This window comes from Strongylocentrotus purpuratus, unplaced genomic scaffold, assembly GCF_000002235.5.
Source record: "Strongylocentrotus purpuratus isolate Spur 01 unplaced genomic scaffold, Spur_5.0 spur5_scaffold_14, whole genome shotgun sequence".
NCBI lineage: Eukaryota > Metazoa > Echinodermata > Echinoidea > Camarodonta > Strongylocentrotidae > Strongylocentrotus > Strongylocentrotus purpuratus.
This window is the reverse complement of record NW_022145599.1, coordinates 16,898,235-16,914,710: the sequence shown is the minus strand read 5'-3', so window position 1 is coordinate 16,914,710 and position 16,476 is coordinate 16,898,235. Positions and strand designations below refer to the sequence as shown.

Sequence of the window (16,476 nt, the reverse complement as noted above, 5' to 3'; positions counted from 1 at the left end):
TATTAAGTTGCTTAATTTGTGCTTTACGAAATTTGTTGTTGTAGTTAAAAGTAGTTCCAAGATAGACGTATTAATCAACAACTTCTACAATATCATGATCAAATTTTAATATAGGAATTTTTCGAACTTTACCACGAGAAAATACAATAACTTTGGTTTTAGCTGTGCTAACTTGAAGAAACCATTTTTTTTTACAGTAATCAGATACTGCATCAAGAGCAAGCTGAAGATCACTTTCACTTTTTGCAAGAACTATTGTATCGTCTGCATAATAAGGGAAGGCGCGGACATGCTAGGAATTGATTTTCCCCGTCGCGTCTTCTTTTTAACCTAGACCAGCCATCCTAGCACTGCATTTGGTTGGCTTAAAAGAAACGTATACGTCATGCGCTAGTCATAGATATTCATATGATGCACGCACACGGAATCTGATGTGATAACTTAAATTATATTTTTGATCAATGAAATCCTGTTCAGTGATTGGTCATCGTAGCATCATGTGACCAAACGTAATATTGCTATGATGCTACCGATACAAATTATCGTCGACAGAAAATAGTGCTATTTCTGCCACCTCGATTCCTACTTTCAACTAGAGCTTCTCAGTCATAGGCGCCGGAAGTGGGGGAGGGGAGGGGGGCACTTGCCCCCAACCAAAAAGGTGGGGGAGGGGCAAAACGCATTTGCCCCCCCCCCCGCCAAACGCCCCCCCCCCCCCTCTCCAAAAAAGAAAGAAAAACAGTAACGGAGTTAAGATGGTTTGTATTTTTAACCCAAAAGAACATAACAATAAAAACCTGAATTAAATCACATATAAAATTGCATTCAAACAAAAGGATAATTAACAGGAATTAAATTTCCTAAATATTCCGCATGCCACCTATATTTATCAATGGAGGTTTTTATAATAGCGATACGCGCATATCGTGGAAATATTGTGAGAGGATGAGAAAGCGTGTGTGTTTTTTGTGATAGAGGTGAGAAGACATGAGCCCCTGAACGCTGGCGTACTGATGGGGGGGGGGGGGGGGAGTTATTTCTAATTCGATACCAGTAGTTTACAAATGTTGCTGAAAAGACATGATTTTCCGGTATTTTTTCTCACTTTTGTTGTAGGTCATGACTTTTTATATTTTTGTCGCAAAAAATAGAAATTCCCAAATTCCCCCCTCACTTTTTGAAAAATTATGTTACAGAGAAAAAGAAAGAAAGAGAGAAAGAAAAAAATAAGTGACCTGCCAATGTCTCAAATGAGGTATCAAAATATGCTCATCTGACCGAATAAAATGCCTAAAATCGCAGAGCTTACGGGGGCTCCTCCCCCCCCCCAAACCCCACCAATGGCCCTAAGGCGGTCCCCTGGATGCTCATCTGTCCGTAATTAAATACCTAAAAAGCCAAAACTTCCGGGGGATCTGCCCCCTGGACCCCACCAAGGGCCCTAAGGCGGCCCCTGGATGCTCATTTGACAATAATTAAATACCTAAAACCTCTTGGCTTCCTGGGGCTCTGCCCCTTGACTCCCCGTAGGTATCTAAATATGCTTACCTGACCGTAATTTAATGCCTAAAAATCCTGAGATTCCGGGGCCCCAGTCCCTTGATCCCCTGCCGGGGCTCAGGCCCTGGACCCCACGCCAATTCCTTTTTTTTGGTCCCCCCTCCCCACTTTTAAAGACTCTTCACCGCCCCTGGTCTCGCGGATATTCGGTCTCGCAAACCTTCGGAGATGATCAGATCCCGTTTGGCGGCGTGACTGAGGTAAAAGATTTGATGCCCACAAATTGATTTAAGATTATTAACTTTCTCGTTCCTTTTAATCATTACTTAATAATTGGTAGAGGGTAATTATAGCCGATATATAAGATATATAAAGTCAACTTTTCACTTGCTTGCGTGTGAGTCGGTCGATAAATGGGCTGAATTTCCTTTAAAAAAATTTTTTTTTAAAGGGCACCGTGCACTTTTATGTCATTGATTTACTATTTCATGCAAAAACAAAGAAAATAACAGCAGGTGTAATCGGTTTTTCTCCAGACATGTTGGTATTGTATTATTCTTTGCGCCTGCTAGCTACATGTTATTTTCTTTTGAATATTGATATAACGGTCGTACTATTAGAGTGTAAACAACACCCCCGTGTAAAGCATACGTTGAGTCTACGTTGCTTTAAGATTTAATTTCATGAAGTTTATTTTCTTGTTGGGCAGGTGCGATTGTAACTGAAAAGTTTGTCGATACAGCCCCTGGGCAATTCTGATAGGGCGTGGTAAAACGCACTTTTCTACCTCTATCTTTCATTCAGTTTCTTAAAGAAAAGGTTAAGCACACGTTGAAGAAAAAAACAACATTACGTAGTCAATCGTTATCTCTCTCCCTCTGTCCTATTTTGTATACCTTCGCAGTTTTGTTTGTAAACTTCAATAAAACTTGATAAACCTATTACATATTTAATTTTGATATTTTCACTCCGGCTCGAAGTGACCCCTCAAGTCCGCCATCCAGAAGATGTCTTTTGACATTTCTCTAACAATTATCTTCTCCCTTTTTTGGTATATATCCCCCCCCCCCACTCAGTGTCCTTAGGGTACGCATTAACTATTTCTACTGCGTAGTTTCTTTGACATTTACACCTAATGGACATTGAGTTTTATATGAACAATCAATAAGTGACAAATGAAACGAAAGACAATTTACATGCACTATCGATGTTTCGATCCGAACCCAAATGTTGCCTCAGCTGCTACACAATGAGTAAGAAAACTTTAAAAATGTATAAATACCAAGATATTACTTAGCAGAAAACAAGTCGTCTTCGTCTCTTTTAGATTTGACATAGACCTTGCATTTGATATTCTCATCTCATCGTAAGAAAGAAGATTTGGCCGTCATGGATCGTCATCTGTTACTTTTCTTGGTCGTCATTGGACTCGTGTCTCATCAAGTCTCCGCTCAAAGGGGTAAGTGTTCTTATTTCATTCATAAATGTAGACATCACTTGCCGGAGACGATGCTACGGTATTGTGCCAGGGAGTGGGAGACACTAATAAGTGTCAGTAGCAGCATTAGTAGTGGCGTTTCTCAAAATGTTAAATGCACAATAGTATCCACGTGTTTCATATTAAGCACATATTATGTACCGATTATATGGCCTTGGTTCGTCTAACAGTGACAATCTAATTTAGGAGTTTCAAAGGAAATTTTCAAATGAATATTGTATAAAGAAGAGAAAATTTGATTCAAATGTAATCTACTTTCTTCAACTTTACCAATGCTAAAAATACACTCTGATACTTATTAAGGGGGGGGGGGGGGGGGGGGGGGGGGGGGGGGGGGGGGGGTAAGAGGACACTTTTTTTTTGGGGGGGGGGGTCTCGAAATTTGAAAATTTGACATTTTGCTCTGTTGGGGGGGGGGGGTAAAGTCAGCTTTTTTAGGTCAGCATGGGATTATTTTTTTTTTTTTTTTTTTTTTAATAAAAAAAAAAAAAAAAAAAAATCCAAAAGGGGGGGGGGGGGGTTTTAGGGAAATTTAGGGGGGGGGGGGGGGGTTTACACAAAACAAATTACCAAAGGGGGGGGTTTAACCTCCCAAACCCCTCCCCCCTGTGTACGCGCCTGGCACTAGTTTAAAAATAGTGAAGGTACGTATTATGCATGTAATCTTAACAACTAGATTAATAGCTTTTAATATAATTTATTTATCTCTCATTTTTTAGAACATTTTTGAAATATTATTCTTTGTGGAAACTTGTAACCGCTGTGCTAATTGTTGTTATTAACATTCTATCGTTTCGTTCTCTTTTTGACTTTTTGTTTGCATTTTGTGTAAGATTTATCTCACGACAGGTTTTTGTAATTTTTTTTTGATATTCCAACCTGATCATAAATTTCTACGATATATTTCCCCGTGTTATTGTCGGAGTATGATTGTATTGAATTCTTTGTAAGTGCATGACTTTTTAAAGAAAAGTGTTGAATAAATTAGATTTATCAATTCTCAGGGTCGTGCGAAGATTGCTGTGACTGCGGTTATATGGTGGGTGTCGGTTGTTATTGCGACAGTTTTTGCCAGAGAGCCGGAGATTGTTGCTCAGACTACACAACGGTTTGTGCCGGTAAGTGTTTTGGCAATTAAGTCTCTCTTTAAAATCTCCGAATGCCTAAAAATAATACTAACTATAATAATAAGTGTTCGGCTATGTATGTAGCCATAGCATTGTTCACACATTTGAAAATGTGGTGACTTGGGTTAATGAATTGAAAGTATGCGAAGGTTTTTTTTTGTTTTGTTTTTTGGTGATCGTGTTCATGAAAACGGCTGAAACGATGTCGTTTGCAGGTGTAAATCCTTGCAGACTAAACGGTCTACCGCACCCAATATGATATGTACCATAGCCAGGCGCGTACGCAGACGGGAAAGAAGGGGGTGGGGTTAGGGTTACCCCCCCCCCTCAATTTTTTTAAATGTGTGGTTATAGGAGGATACCCCCCCCCCTCATTTTTTGTCAAATAAAGAAGAAAAAAAGAAAAATAATAATTACAAAAATCAAAATTGTGTGTGCTAAACGGTGAAAAAAACAGATTTACCCCCCCCCCCTCCCCCACTGAACGAAATATCAGTAGGTCTAATTTTCAAATTAACGGCACAAACAAAAAATGTGCTCTAAATGTGTAATCTTTGTATGGAATGTTACTTATTATTTAATATTCCTTTATTGTACTTACCCTCTAACATTCCAAAAATTCTGAACAAATTCTGAAACCACAAAGATAATAATGGATTTCTTTGAAGGCGTCAATCTTTAGCTAACTCGAGGTTTTCCAAACCATTTTCCCCTGAAAATAAGACATAAAACAGGCTTTTAAAAATCTTTCAGTACTTCAATTTTTGGAATTGTATAATAAAGGCATGGCCACACAGAGGAACTGTTCCTGTTGGGGACCGGGGGAAATGCAATGAATTATTGATAATTTATTGCTTTTTTTTCCTTTCCTTGTTGGGGCTGCCCCCTACCCTAGCCCCGCTGCGTGCAGTCATGAATCAGTTGCAAAGCAATGGCCTAGTAACTGTGAGGCCCCAGGATGAAAAAATTCTATCGATTTGCTATATCAGTGCCCTTTTGTGAGGCATTAATCCTCATTACTGTCAGTTATGACCTAAGGACGTAGGTCCCCTAATTTATAAATATAGTAGCATACACATGCTTTAGCAGTCACGCTAAAAAAAAAAACACTCGCCAATTATTATTCAATAAAATATGAGAATGTATACTATTATCTAGATCTATTAGGAATAAATTATTGTCAAAATCATTTCATGAATTGGGGTAAACAAAATTATTTTGACTCTGTGACCAACAGTGTAGTTGGGAGAATTTAGAAATCAATCAGATCAGTTTTCCCCAGTTTTTTTTCATTAATAATGGTCTGTTTTCACTCAAACATTCAGATTCTCCTGAATTGTATACATCTCGCATTGACGTCACTACTTTAGCAGCATTTTATCTTATCTAAACAATGTTACCAAGTCCCTTTAATATGGTAGATATTTATTATATATATCTTCACTGTTTTTCTCTTCTAGACGACAACAGTGACTACTCATATGATTTTTCATGGCCCAGCGGTAAGTTAATTATGCCATGAGATTGCATTCTGTATATCATTGACGAAGAAGAAGAGAAGTTTCATGCTTTGTTATGCGACAGTTATTTTTATGTCGCTCAGAAATGTTCAATGTAAGTTCTATCAGCATGTTCAAGTGATTATCAAACTTCTCTCGTGAAATTTGAGATTTTATCATATGATTATACCAACCAAATGGGCTAAATACCATATTTATTTCTGAAACATTTGTCCCGATTTGCTTTAACCGATTACTACAGTGACTATTCATACGATTATTCATCATTTAGGGGTAAGTATATTATGCCATGAGTTTGCGCTGGTTTATTATATCCACGTAGAGGCGGAAGACATATTTATGCAATAAAGTTTCATTGAAATTTGGAAAGAAAAGAATATAATTTAATTCAACCGCCTTCCTTGAATAAACTTAATTTTTACGTAAGTTATACATTTTCAATGATCTATCACTCTCGTCTTTTCCAAGTCGGATTATGCAATTTCTCTTGTTTATTTTTAGCGTCACCATTTTATCATAACAACATAATGGGCTCAATATGGAAGATATTTATCATATATCTTTAATGTTTTTCTCTTCTATAGACTACCCCAGTGAATATTCTTACGAGTTTTCATGGCCCAGCGGTAAGTTAATTATGCCATGAGATTGCACTCTGTATATCATTGACGAAGAAGAGGAGAAGTTTCATGCTTTGTTAAGCGACAGTTATTTTTATGTCGCTCAGAAATGTTCAATGATATACAACTATCAGCATGTTCAAGTGATTATCAAACTTCTCTCGTGAAATTGTTGATTCATCATCTGATTATGCCAACTAAATGGGCTAAATAGCATATTTATTTTTGAAACATCTGTCCCGATTTGCTTTAATCGATTACTACAGTGACTATTCATATGATTATTCATCATTTAGGGGTAAGTATATTATGCCATGAGTTTGCGCTGGTTTATTATATCCACGTAGAGGCGGAAGACATATTTATGCAATAAAGTTTCAATGAAATTTGGAAAGAAAAGCATATAATTTAATTCAACCACCTTCCTTGAAAAAACTTTTTTTACGTAAGTTATACATTTTCAATGATCTATCACTCTCGTCTTTTCCAAGTCGGATTATGAAATTTCTCTTGTTTGATTTTAGCGTCACCATGTTATCATAACAGCATAATGGGCTTAAAATGGAAGATATTTATTACATATCTTTACTGTTTTTCTCTTCTATAGATTACCCCAGTGAATACTCTCATGAGTTTTCATGGCCCAGCGGTAAGTTAATTATGCCAAGAGGTTGCATTCTTTATGTCATTGACGAAGTAGAAGAGAAGTTTCATGCCTTGTTATCCGACAGTTATTTTTATGTCGCTCAGAAATGTTCAATGATATACAACTATCAGCTTGTTCAAGTGATTAACAAACTTCTCTCGTGAAATTTTTAATTCATCATCTGATTATACCAACCAATTTGGCTAGATACCATTTTCATTTCTGAAATATCTGTCCCGATTTTCTTTAACGGATTACTACAGTGACTATTCATATAATTATTCATCATTTAGGGGTAAGTAAATTATGCAATGAGTTTGCGCTGGTTTATTATATCCACGTAGAGGCGGAAGACATATTTATGCAATAAAGTTTCATTGAAATTTGGAAAGAAAAGTATATAATTTAATTCAACCACCTTCCTTGAAAGACTTGTTTTTACGTAAGTTATACATTTTTAATGATCTATCACTCTCGTCTTTTCCAAGTCGGATTATGCAATTTCTCTTGTTTATTTTTAGCGTCACCATGTTATCATAACAGCATAATGGGCTTAATATGGAAGATATTTATTATATATCTTTACTGTTTTTCTCTCCTATAGACTACCCCAGTGAATACTCTTATGAGTTTTCATGGCCCAGCGGTAAGTTAATTATGCCATGAGTTTGCATTCTATATGTCATTGACGAAGTAGAAGAGAAGTTTCATGATTTGTTATCCGACAGTTATTTTTATGTCGCTTCGAAATGTTCAATGATATACAACTATCAGCTTGTTCAAGTAATTATCAAACTTCTATCGTGATATTTTTTATTCATCATTTGATTATACCTACCAAATGGGCTAAATACCATATTTATTTCTGAAACATCTGTCCCGATTTGCTTTAACCGATTACTACAGAGACTATTCATATATGATTATTCATAATTTAGGGGTAAGTAAATTATGTCATGAGTATGCGCTGGTTCATTATATCCACGTAGAAGATATATTTATGCAATAAATTTTCATTGAAATTTGGAAAGAAAAGCATATAATTTAATTCAACCACCTTCCTTGAAAAAACTTTTTTTACGTAAGTTATACATTTTCAATGATCTATCACTCTCGTCTTTTCCAAGTCGGATTATGAAATTTCTCTTGTTTGATTTTAGCGTCACCATGTTATCATAACAGCATAATGGGCTTAAAATGGAAGATATTTATTACATATCTTTACTGTTTTTCTCTTCTATAGATTACCCCAGTGAATACTCTCATGAGTTTTCATGGCCCAGCGGTAAGTTAATTATGCCAAGAGGTTGCATTCTTTATGTCATTGACGAAGTAGAAGAGAAGTTTCATGCCTTGTTATCCGACAGTTATTTTTATGTCGCTCAGAAATGTTCAATGATATACAACTATCAGCTTGTTCAAGTGATTAACAAACTTCTCTCGTGAAATTTTTAATTCATCATCTGATTATACCAACCAATTTGGCTAGATACCATTTTCATTTCTGAAATATCTGTCCCGATTTTCTTTAACGGATTACTACAGTGACTATTCATATAATTATTCATCATTTAGGGGTAAGTAAATTATGCAATGAGTTTGCGCTGGTTTATTATATCCACGTAGAGGCGGAAGACATATTTATGCAATAAAGTTTCATTGAAATTTGGAAAGAAAAGTATATAATTTAATTCAACCACCTTCCTTGAAAGACTTATTTTTTACGTAAGTTATACATTTTTAATGATCTATCACTCTCGTCTTTTCCAAGTCGGATTATGCAATTTCTCTTGTTTATTTTTAGCGTCACCATGTTATCATAACAGCATAATGGGCTTAATATGGAAGATATTTATTATATATCTTTACTGTTTTTCTCTCCTATAGACTACCCCAGTGAATACTCTTATGAGTTTTCATGGCCCAGCGGTAAGTTAATTATGCCATGAGTTTGCATTCTATATGTCATTGACGAAGTAGAAGAGAAGTTTCATGATTTGTTATCCGACAGTTATTTTTATGTCGCTTCGAAATGTTCAATGATATACAACTATCAGCTTGTTAAAGTAATTATCAAACTTCTATCGTGATATTTTTTATTCATCATCTGATTATACCTACCAAATGGGCTAAATACCATATTTATTTCTGAAACATCTGTCCCGATTTGCTTTAACCGATTACTACAGAGACTATTCATATATGATTATTCATAATTTAGGGGTAAGTAAATTATGCCATGAGTATGCGCTGGTTCATTATATCCACGTAGAAGATATATTTATGCAATAAATTTTCATTGAAATTTGGAAAGAAAAGCATATAATTTAATTCAACCACCTTCCTTGAAAAACCAATTTTGTACGTATAGGTTATACATTTTCAATGATCTATCACTCTCGTCTCTTCCAAGTCGGATTATGAAATATCTCTTGTTTATTTTTAACGTCACTATTTTATCAAAGCAGCATAATGGGCTTAATATGGAAGATATTTATTATATATCTTTACTGTTTCTCTCTTCTAGACTACCCCAGTGAATATTCTCATGAGTTTTCATGGCCCAGCGGTAAGTTAATTATGCCATGAGATTGCATTCTGTATATCATTGACGAAGAAGAAGACAAGTTTCATGCTTTGTTATCCGACAGTTATTTTTATGTCGCTTCGAAATGTTCAATGATATACAACTATCAGCTTGTTCAAGTGATTAACAAACTTCTGTCTTGAAATTGTTGATTCATCATCTGATTATACCAACCAATTTGGCTAAATACCATTTTTATTTCTGAAACTTCTGTCCCGATTTTCTTTAACGGATTACTACAGTGACTATTCATATGATTATTCATCATTTAGGAGTAAGTAAATTATGCCATGAGTTTGCGCTGGCTTATTATATCTACGTAGAAGACATATATTTATGCAATAAATTTTCATTGAAATTTGGAAAGAAAAGCATATAATTTAATTCAACCACCTTCCTTGAAAAACTTATTTTGTACGTAAGCTATACATTTTCAATGATCTATCACTCTCGTCTTTTCAAAGTCGGATTATGAAATTTCTCTTGTTTATTTTTAGCGTAACCATGTATTCATAGCAACATAATGGGCTCAATATGGAAGATATTTATTATATATCTTTACTGTTTTTCTCTTCTATAGACTACCCCAGTGAATACTCTTATGAGTTTTCATGGCCCAGCGGTAAGTTAATTATGCCATGAGATTGCATTACGTATATCATTGACGAAGAAGAAGAGAAGTTTCATGCTTTGTTATCCGACAGTTATTTTTATGTCGCTTAGAAATGTTCAATTGTATACAATTATCAGCTTGTTCAAGTGATTATCAAACTTCTCTCGTGAAATGTTTCATTCAACATCTGATTATACCAACCAAATGGACTAAATACCATATTTATTTCTGAAACATCTGTCCGGATTCGCTTTAACCGATTACTGCAGTGACTATTCATATGATTATTCATCATTTTATTATGCCATAAGTTTGCGCTGGTTTATTATATCCACGTAGAAGACATTTTATGCAATAAATTTTCATTGAAATTTGGAAAGAAAAGCATATAATTTAATTCAACCACCTTCCTTGAAAAACTTATTTTGTTCGTAAGCTATACATTTTCGATGATCTATTACTCAGGTCTTTTCCAAGTCGGATTATGAAATTTCTCTTGTTTATTTTTAGCGTCACCATGTTATCATAACAGCATAATGGGCTTAATATGGAAGATATTTATTATATATCTTTACTGTTTTTCTCTCCTATAGGCTACCCCAGTGAATACTCTTATGAGTTTTCATGGCCCAGCGGTAAGTAAATTATGCCATGAGATTGCATTCTGTATATCATTGAAGAAGAAGAAGAGAAGTTTCATGCTTGTTATACGACAGTTATTTTTATGTCGCTCAGAAATGTTCAATGATAAACAATTAGCAGCATGTTTAAGTGATTATCAAACTTCTCTCGTGAAATTTGTGATTTATCATGTGATTATACCAACGAAATGGGCTAAATACCATATTTATTTCTGAAACATCTGTCTCGATTTGCTTTAACGGATTACTACAGTGACTATTCATATGACTATTCATCATTTAGGGGTAAGTAAATTATGCCATGAGTTTGCGCTGGTTTATTATATCCACGTATAAGATATATTTATGCAATAAATTTTCATTGAAATTTGGAAAGAAAAACATAAAATGTAATTTAACAACCTTCCTTGAAAAACCTATTTTGTACGTAGGTTATATATATTCAATGATCTATCACTCTCGTCTTTTCCAAGTCGGATCATGAAATTTCTCTTGTTTATTTTTAGCGTCACCATGTTATCATAGCAGCATAATGGGCTTAATATGGAAGATATTTATTTTATATCTTTACTGTTTTTCTCTTCTGTAGACTACCCCAGTGAATACTCTTATGAGTTTTCATGGCCCAGCGGTAAGTAAATTATGCCATGAGATTGCATTCTGTATATCATTGACGAAGAAGAAGAGAAGTTTCATGCTTGTTATACGACAGTTATTTTTATGTCGCTCAGAAATGTTCAATGATATACAACTATCAGCTTGTTCAAGTGATTAACAAACTTCTCTCGTGAAATTTTTAATTCATCATCTGAATATACCAACCAATTTGGCTAGATACCATTTTCATTTCTGAAATATCTGTCCCGATTTTCTTTAACGGATTACTACAGTGACTATTCATATGATTATTCATCATTTAGGGGTAAGTAAATTATGCAATGAGTTTGCGCTGGTTTATTATATCCACGTAGAGGCGGAAGACATATTTATGCAATAAAGTTTCATTGAAATTTGGAAAGAAAAGCATATAATTTAATTCAACCACCTTCCTTGAAAGACTTATTTTTTACGTAAGTTATACATTTTTAATGATCTATCACTCTCGTCTTTTCCAAGTCGGATTATGCAATTTCTCTTGTTTATTTTTAGCGTCACCATGTTATCATAACAGCATAATGGGCTTAATATGGAAGATATTTATTATATATCTTTACTGTTTTTCTCTCCTATAGACTACCCCAGTGAATACTCTTATGAGTTTTCATGGCCCAGCGGTAAGTTAATTATGCCATGAGTTTGCATTCTATATGTCATTGACGAAGTAGAAGAGAAGTTTCATGATTTGTTATCCGACAGTTATTTTTATGTCGCTTCGAAATGTTCAATGATATACAACTATCAGCTTGTTCAAGTAATTATCAAACTTCTATCGTGATATTTTTTATTCATCATTTGATTATACCTACCAAATGGGCTAAATACCATATTTATTTCTGAAACATCTGTCCCGATTTGCTTTAACCGATTACTAGAGAGGCTATTCATATGATTATTCATAATTTAGGGGTAAGTAAATTATGCCATGAGTATGCGCTGGTTCATTATATCCACGTAGAAGATATATTTATGCAATAAATTTTCATTGAAATTTGGAAAGAAAAGCATATAATTTAATTCAACCACCTTCCTTGAAAAACTTATTTTGTACGTAAGCTATACATTTTCAATGATCTATCACTCTCGTCTTTTCCAAGTCGGATTATGAAATATCTCTTGTTTATTTTTAACGTCACTATTTTATCAAAGCAGCATAATGGGCTTAATATGGAAGATATTTATTATATATCTTTACCGTTTCTCTCTTCTAGACTACCCCAGTGAATATTCTCATGAGTTTTCATGGCCCAGCGGTAAGTTAATTATGCCATGAGATTGCATTACGTATATCATTGACGAAGAAGAAGAGAAGTTTCATGCTTTGTTATCTGACAGTTATTTTTATGTCGCTTAGAAATGTTCAATTGTATACAATTATCAGCTTGTTCAAGTGATTATCAAACTTCTCTCGTGAAATGTTTCATTCAACATCTGATTATACCAACCAAATGGACTAAATACCATATTTATTTCTGAAACATCTGTCCGGATTCGCTTTAACCGATTACTGCAGTGACTATTCATATGATTATTCATCATTTTATTATGCCATAAGTTTGCGCTGGTTTATTCTATCCACGTAGAAGACATTTTATGCAATAAATTTTCATTGAAATTTGGAAAGAAAAGCATATAATTTAATTCAACCACCTTCCTTGAAAAACCTATTTTGTATATAGGTTATATAAATCCAATGATTTATCACTCTCGTCTTTTCCAAGTCGGATCATGAAATTTCTCTTGTTTATTTTTAGCGTCACCATGTTATCATAGCAGCATAATGGGCTTAATTTGAAAGATATTTATTATATATCTTTACTGTTTTTCTCTTCTGTAGACTACCCCAGTGAATACTCTCATGAGTTTTCATGGCCCAGCGGTAAGTTAATTATGCCATGAGATTGCATTCTGTATATCATTGAAGAGAAGTTTCATGCTTTGTTATCCGACAGTTATTTGTATGTCGCTTAGAAATGTTCAATGATATACAACTATTTGCATGTTCAAGTGATTTTCAAACTTCTGTCGTGAAATTTTTGATTCATCATCTGATTAAACCAACGTAATGGACTGACTACCATATTTATTTCTGAAACATCTGTCCGTATTTTCTTTAACGGATTACTACAGTGACTGTTCATAATTATGATTATTCATCATTTAGGGGAAAGTAAATTATGCCATGAGTTTGCGCTGGTTTATTATATCCACTTAGAAGACATATTTATGCAATATATTTTCATTGAATTTGGAAAGAAAAGCATATAATTTAATTCAACCACCTTCCTTGAAAAACCTATTTTTTACGTAAGTTATATATTTTCAATGATCTATCACTCTCGTCTTTTCAAAGTCGGATAATGAAATGATACTCGTATGCTACCCTGCATGGTTCAATAAAACCCAAAATATTTTAACTATTCAACAGTCTGTTCCTTAACATTTGTTTGTGTATATTATTTTGTATGCACAGAAATCAACGGTTGCAAGTCGAATATGTATTTAAATAAATGGAGAATAATGGTTAAGCTGCCTTGGTTGATTGAGACTTAATGAATATTAATGATTTATCATTCAATTCTTTATCATTTGTTTTTGTAAACTTGTTTTCACAGAAATCGACGTTTGCTTGTCGTCTCCGTGTCTGAATGGAGGATTGTGCCAAGCAAGCGGTGGCTCCTACTTCTGTTTCTGTCCTGCAGCATTCTATGGAGTAGATTGCGAGCTTGGAGGAGATTGTAAGATGATATGACCTGTATATTAAACAATTAATATCATCGTATTAATTCCAATAGTAATAGTATAGATATACTGACTGCTATGAGAGGCATCGCTGTTTCTATATACTCAATTAAGGGGACGTTACATCCCGCTTTACCTATCAGGATTAACCCCTGAATATTAACCCTCGGAAAACTACCTCCAGAGCACAATAAGCCCCCGAGGACAATTAGCTCCCAAGGACAATTACCCTAAAAGACAATTACCTCCCGGAGAACCCCCCCCCCCCCCCACCGAGGACAGTAACCCCCGAGGAATTGTTAACATTGTGACGTATAATGCGAGCTTCTCTCCAAGTTGTTATTTACATAACATTTCATAAACTTTCATTTTCTTGGTTATATATGAATTTAATTCAGTATTTTCAAATTATTCAATTCGATGTGGAGGGGGGTGTAAGTTCCCCATTCCCCCGTAGTTCTGCCAACGAGTAAAGTACACAGTAAAGTGTAGCCTTAAAATAAAATATATTCAAAAATGAAAATTCAAGTATTTTAGACTTTTTATAAATTTCAGATCAAGAACATGAAATCTCCTCGAAAATAGAATTTTAATCAACACGTTATGCCTTTTTAAATAACAAAATATTTTCATAGATGCTAACGGCTTTCTATAATGTTTAAGTCCAACTTAGAGATAAGTTCAACTTAGGATCTTAGAGAAACACCCCCCCCCCCCCCCAGAGCTCAACTTTATCTATAATATTAATCGCAACTCTGTACTAAATACATGTAGATAGGGGTTCTGTAAGTTGCGCCTAAACGATTCAAAGACTTGTGATCACTCTGTATTAATTGAACTTTTCTTTACGACAGGACACTAGTTTAATTCAGAATTATTATAAACCAGGTTTCTCTACTTTTTTAAATTCCAGCTGGAAACTCGGTTTAACAACTTATCTAGTATCTTTGCCTATTATGGATTATAAAAGGTAAGTTTATTGTCTATCGTATAATAAGAATAATTATGATAACTTCCATAATTGAAACACTGTGTTCCTTTGACTATCCTTGTAGTATGATCGCAATACTTAAGAGAATACCGTGTATATCATTTGTTTAAATATATCTTTGTGTTCGTTTCAAAAGAATGCAAATTAGAGACAAAAAAAATATCTTAACCCACTGGCTTTTTTTCTCCGAACGAAACATAGCAATATGACACATATTGACCAAATATTCTTGATACCATTATTAAAACATTCTTCTGCCCTCATTGATTTTTTTTCTTCTTGTAAGTTTTCCTAAATAGTCCATATTATTGATGATGATGTTGTTGTGATTATTATTTTTTTAAAATTTTTAGTACTAAAATGCACAACTCAAGAATCTGACAATTTCACACTCTTCTTCGCACACATGCACGCACACACCATCACCCGCTCTCTTTCTCTCTCTTTCTCTCTCTTTCTCTCTCTCTGTGCCTCACTCACTTCCCCATGTCGCTTTCTTCCCCTAACACCCCAAATATCAATCTAAAGTTGAAATTTAAAGGCGTAAGTTATTATATAAAAAACAACAACAGTAATCTTGCAATCAAACGTAAGCACTGAGGAGTAAAAATTTATGGATAAAAATCATCTGCCAATATCCTCAACATTTTTTAAATCAAAGAAGGAATTGTTTTTATAAAAAAAATTGTTTATTCACGACCCCCATCCCCCTCCATCCGCCACCAAACGCCCCTTTAATTTCACTTTCCAATCTAAATGTAAAGTGAGAATGGAGTTGTGGCCTTCATTTATATGAAATTATTTCTTCCACAAGCCTTTCAAACTTTTTCCAACCTCTTTACTCTGAATTTTTGTCCCCATTCATTCCTCGTTTTCTCTCTCTCTCTTCCTTCTTTCCCTTTCTTCATCTACAGCATTCTCTCTCTTCGTTTTTAATGTATATTTACATTGTCTTGTTTTATATAGGCGTATATCCCCATTCCCCACACAGGCCCATGCTTATTGGAATTACATTACGCCTTCTTCCTTTTTTTTTTTACTTTGTTTACTTAATTCTATTTCAGATAACACGACTGTACATGTAGCTTAGAAGTACCCTGAGCATTGGAAAATGAGGAGAAAGACCATACAATAAGGGATCATCTATAATAATTCTACTGTGACATGAGTAACGTTTGAAGGAAAGTTCAATCAAATCAATTTAATTTATTTGGCTTTATTAAAGGAAAAAATCAAGTACGTACAATCGATAAATTGAGAGTACATTATAGGCCAACACTTCTAAGAAGCAACGTGTGCTTGTAAATGAAGCCCAGGCCTTATCAAGTTAAACA

The 16,476-nt window shown here is 34.4% G+C and overlaps 1 protein-coding gene across 13 annotated transcripts; it reads left to right on the top strand.

Moving 5' to 3' along the window:
* Positions 1 to 2,797: 2,797 nt before the first annotated feature.
* LOC763492 (adhesive plaque matrix protein) lies at positions 2,798 to 16,451 on the top strand. Of its 13 annotated transcripts, XM_030985031.1 has the most exons (17): positions 2,798 to 2,959; positions 4,003 to 4,116; positions 5,586 to 5,627; positions 6,230 to 6,271; positions 6,873 to 6,914; positions 7,516 to 7,557; positions 8,155 to 8,196; positions 8,799 to 8,840; positions 9,439 to 9,480; positions 10,079 to 10,120; positions 11,342 to 11,383; positions 11,985 to 12,026; positions 12,621 to 12,662; positions 13,247 to 13,288; positions 14,025 to 14,147; positions 15,065 to 15,121; positions 16,207 to 16,451. In XM_030985031.1, exons 1-16 carry the CDS (start codon positions 2,890 to 2,892, stop codon positions 15,079 to 15,081), a joined length of 828 nt encoding a protein of 275 aa, XP_030840891.1. In that variant the 5' UTR covers positions 2,798 to 2,889; the 3' UTR covers positions 15,082 to 15,121; positions 16,207 to 16,451. The 13 variants fall into 13 exon arrangements, with proteins under 13 accessions (XP_030840891.1, XP_030840894.1, XP_030840892.1 ...); XM_030985034.1 differs by lacking the exon at positions 6,230 to 6,271; XM_030985032.1 differs by lacking the exon at positions 6,873 to 6,914.
* Positions 16,452 to 16,476: the final 25 nt, after the last annotated feature.

What these genes read in the sequence shown, in the direction of transcription:
- LOC763492 (XM_030985031.1), top strand. Translation starts at nt 2,890, where the DNA reads ATGGATCGTCATCTGTTACTTTTCTTGGTCGTCATTGGACTCGTGTCT. An exon ending in TGATTTTTCATGGCCCAGCG is followed by an intron (nt 5,628 to 6,229) that starts GTAAGTTAATTA and finishes TCTCTTCTATAG; the next exon opens with ACTACCCCAGTGAATATTCT. An exon ending in TGAGTTTTCATGGCCCAGCG is followed by an intron (nt 8,197 to 8,798) that starts GTAAGTTAATTA and finishes TCTCTCCTATAG; the next exon opens with ACTACCCCAGTGAATACTCT.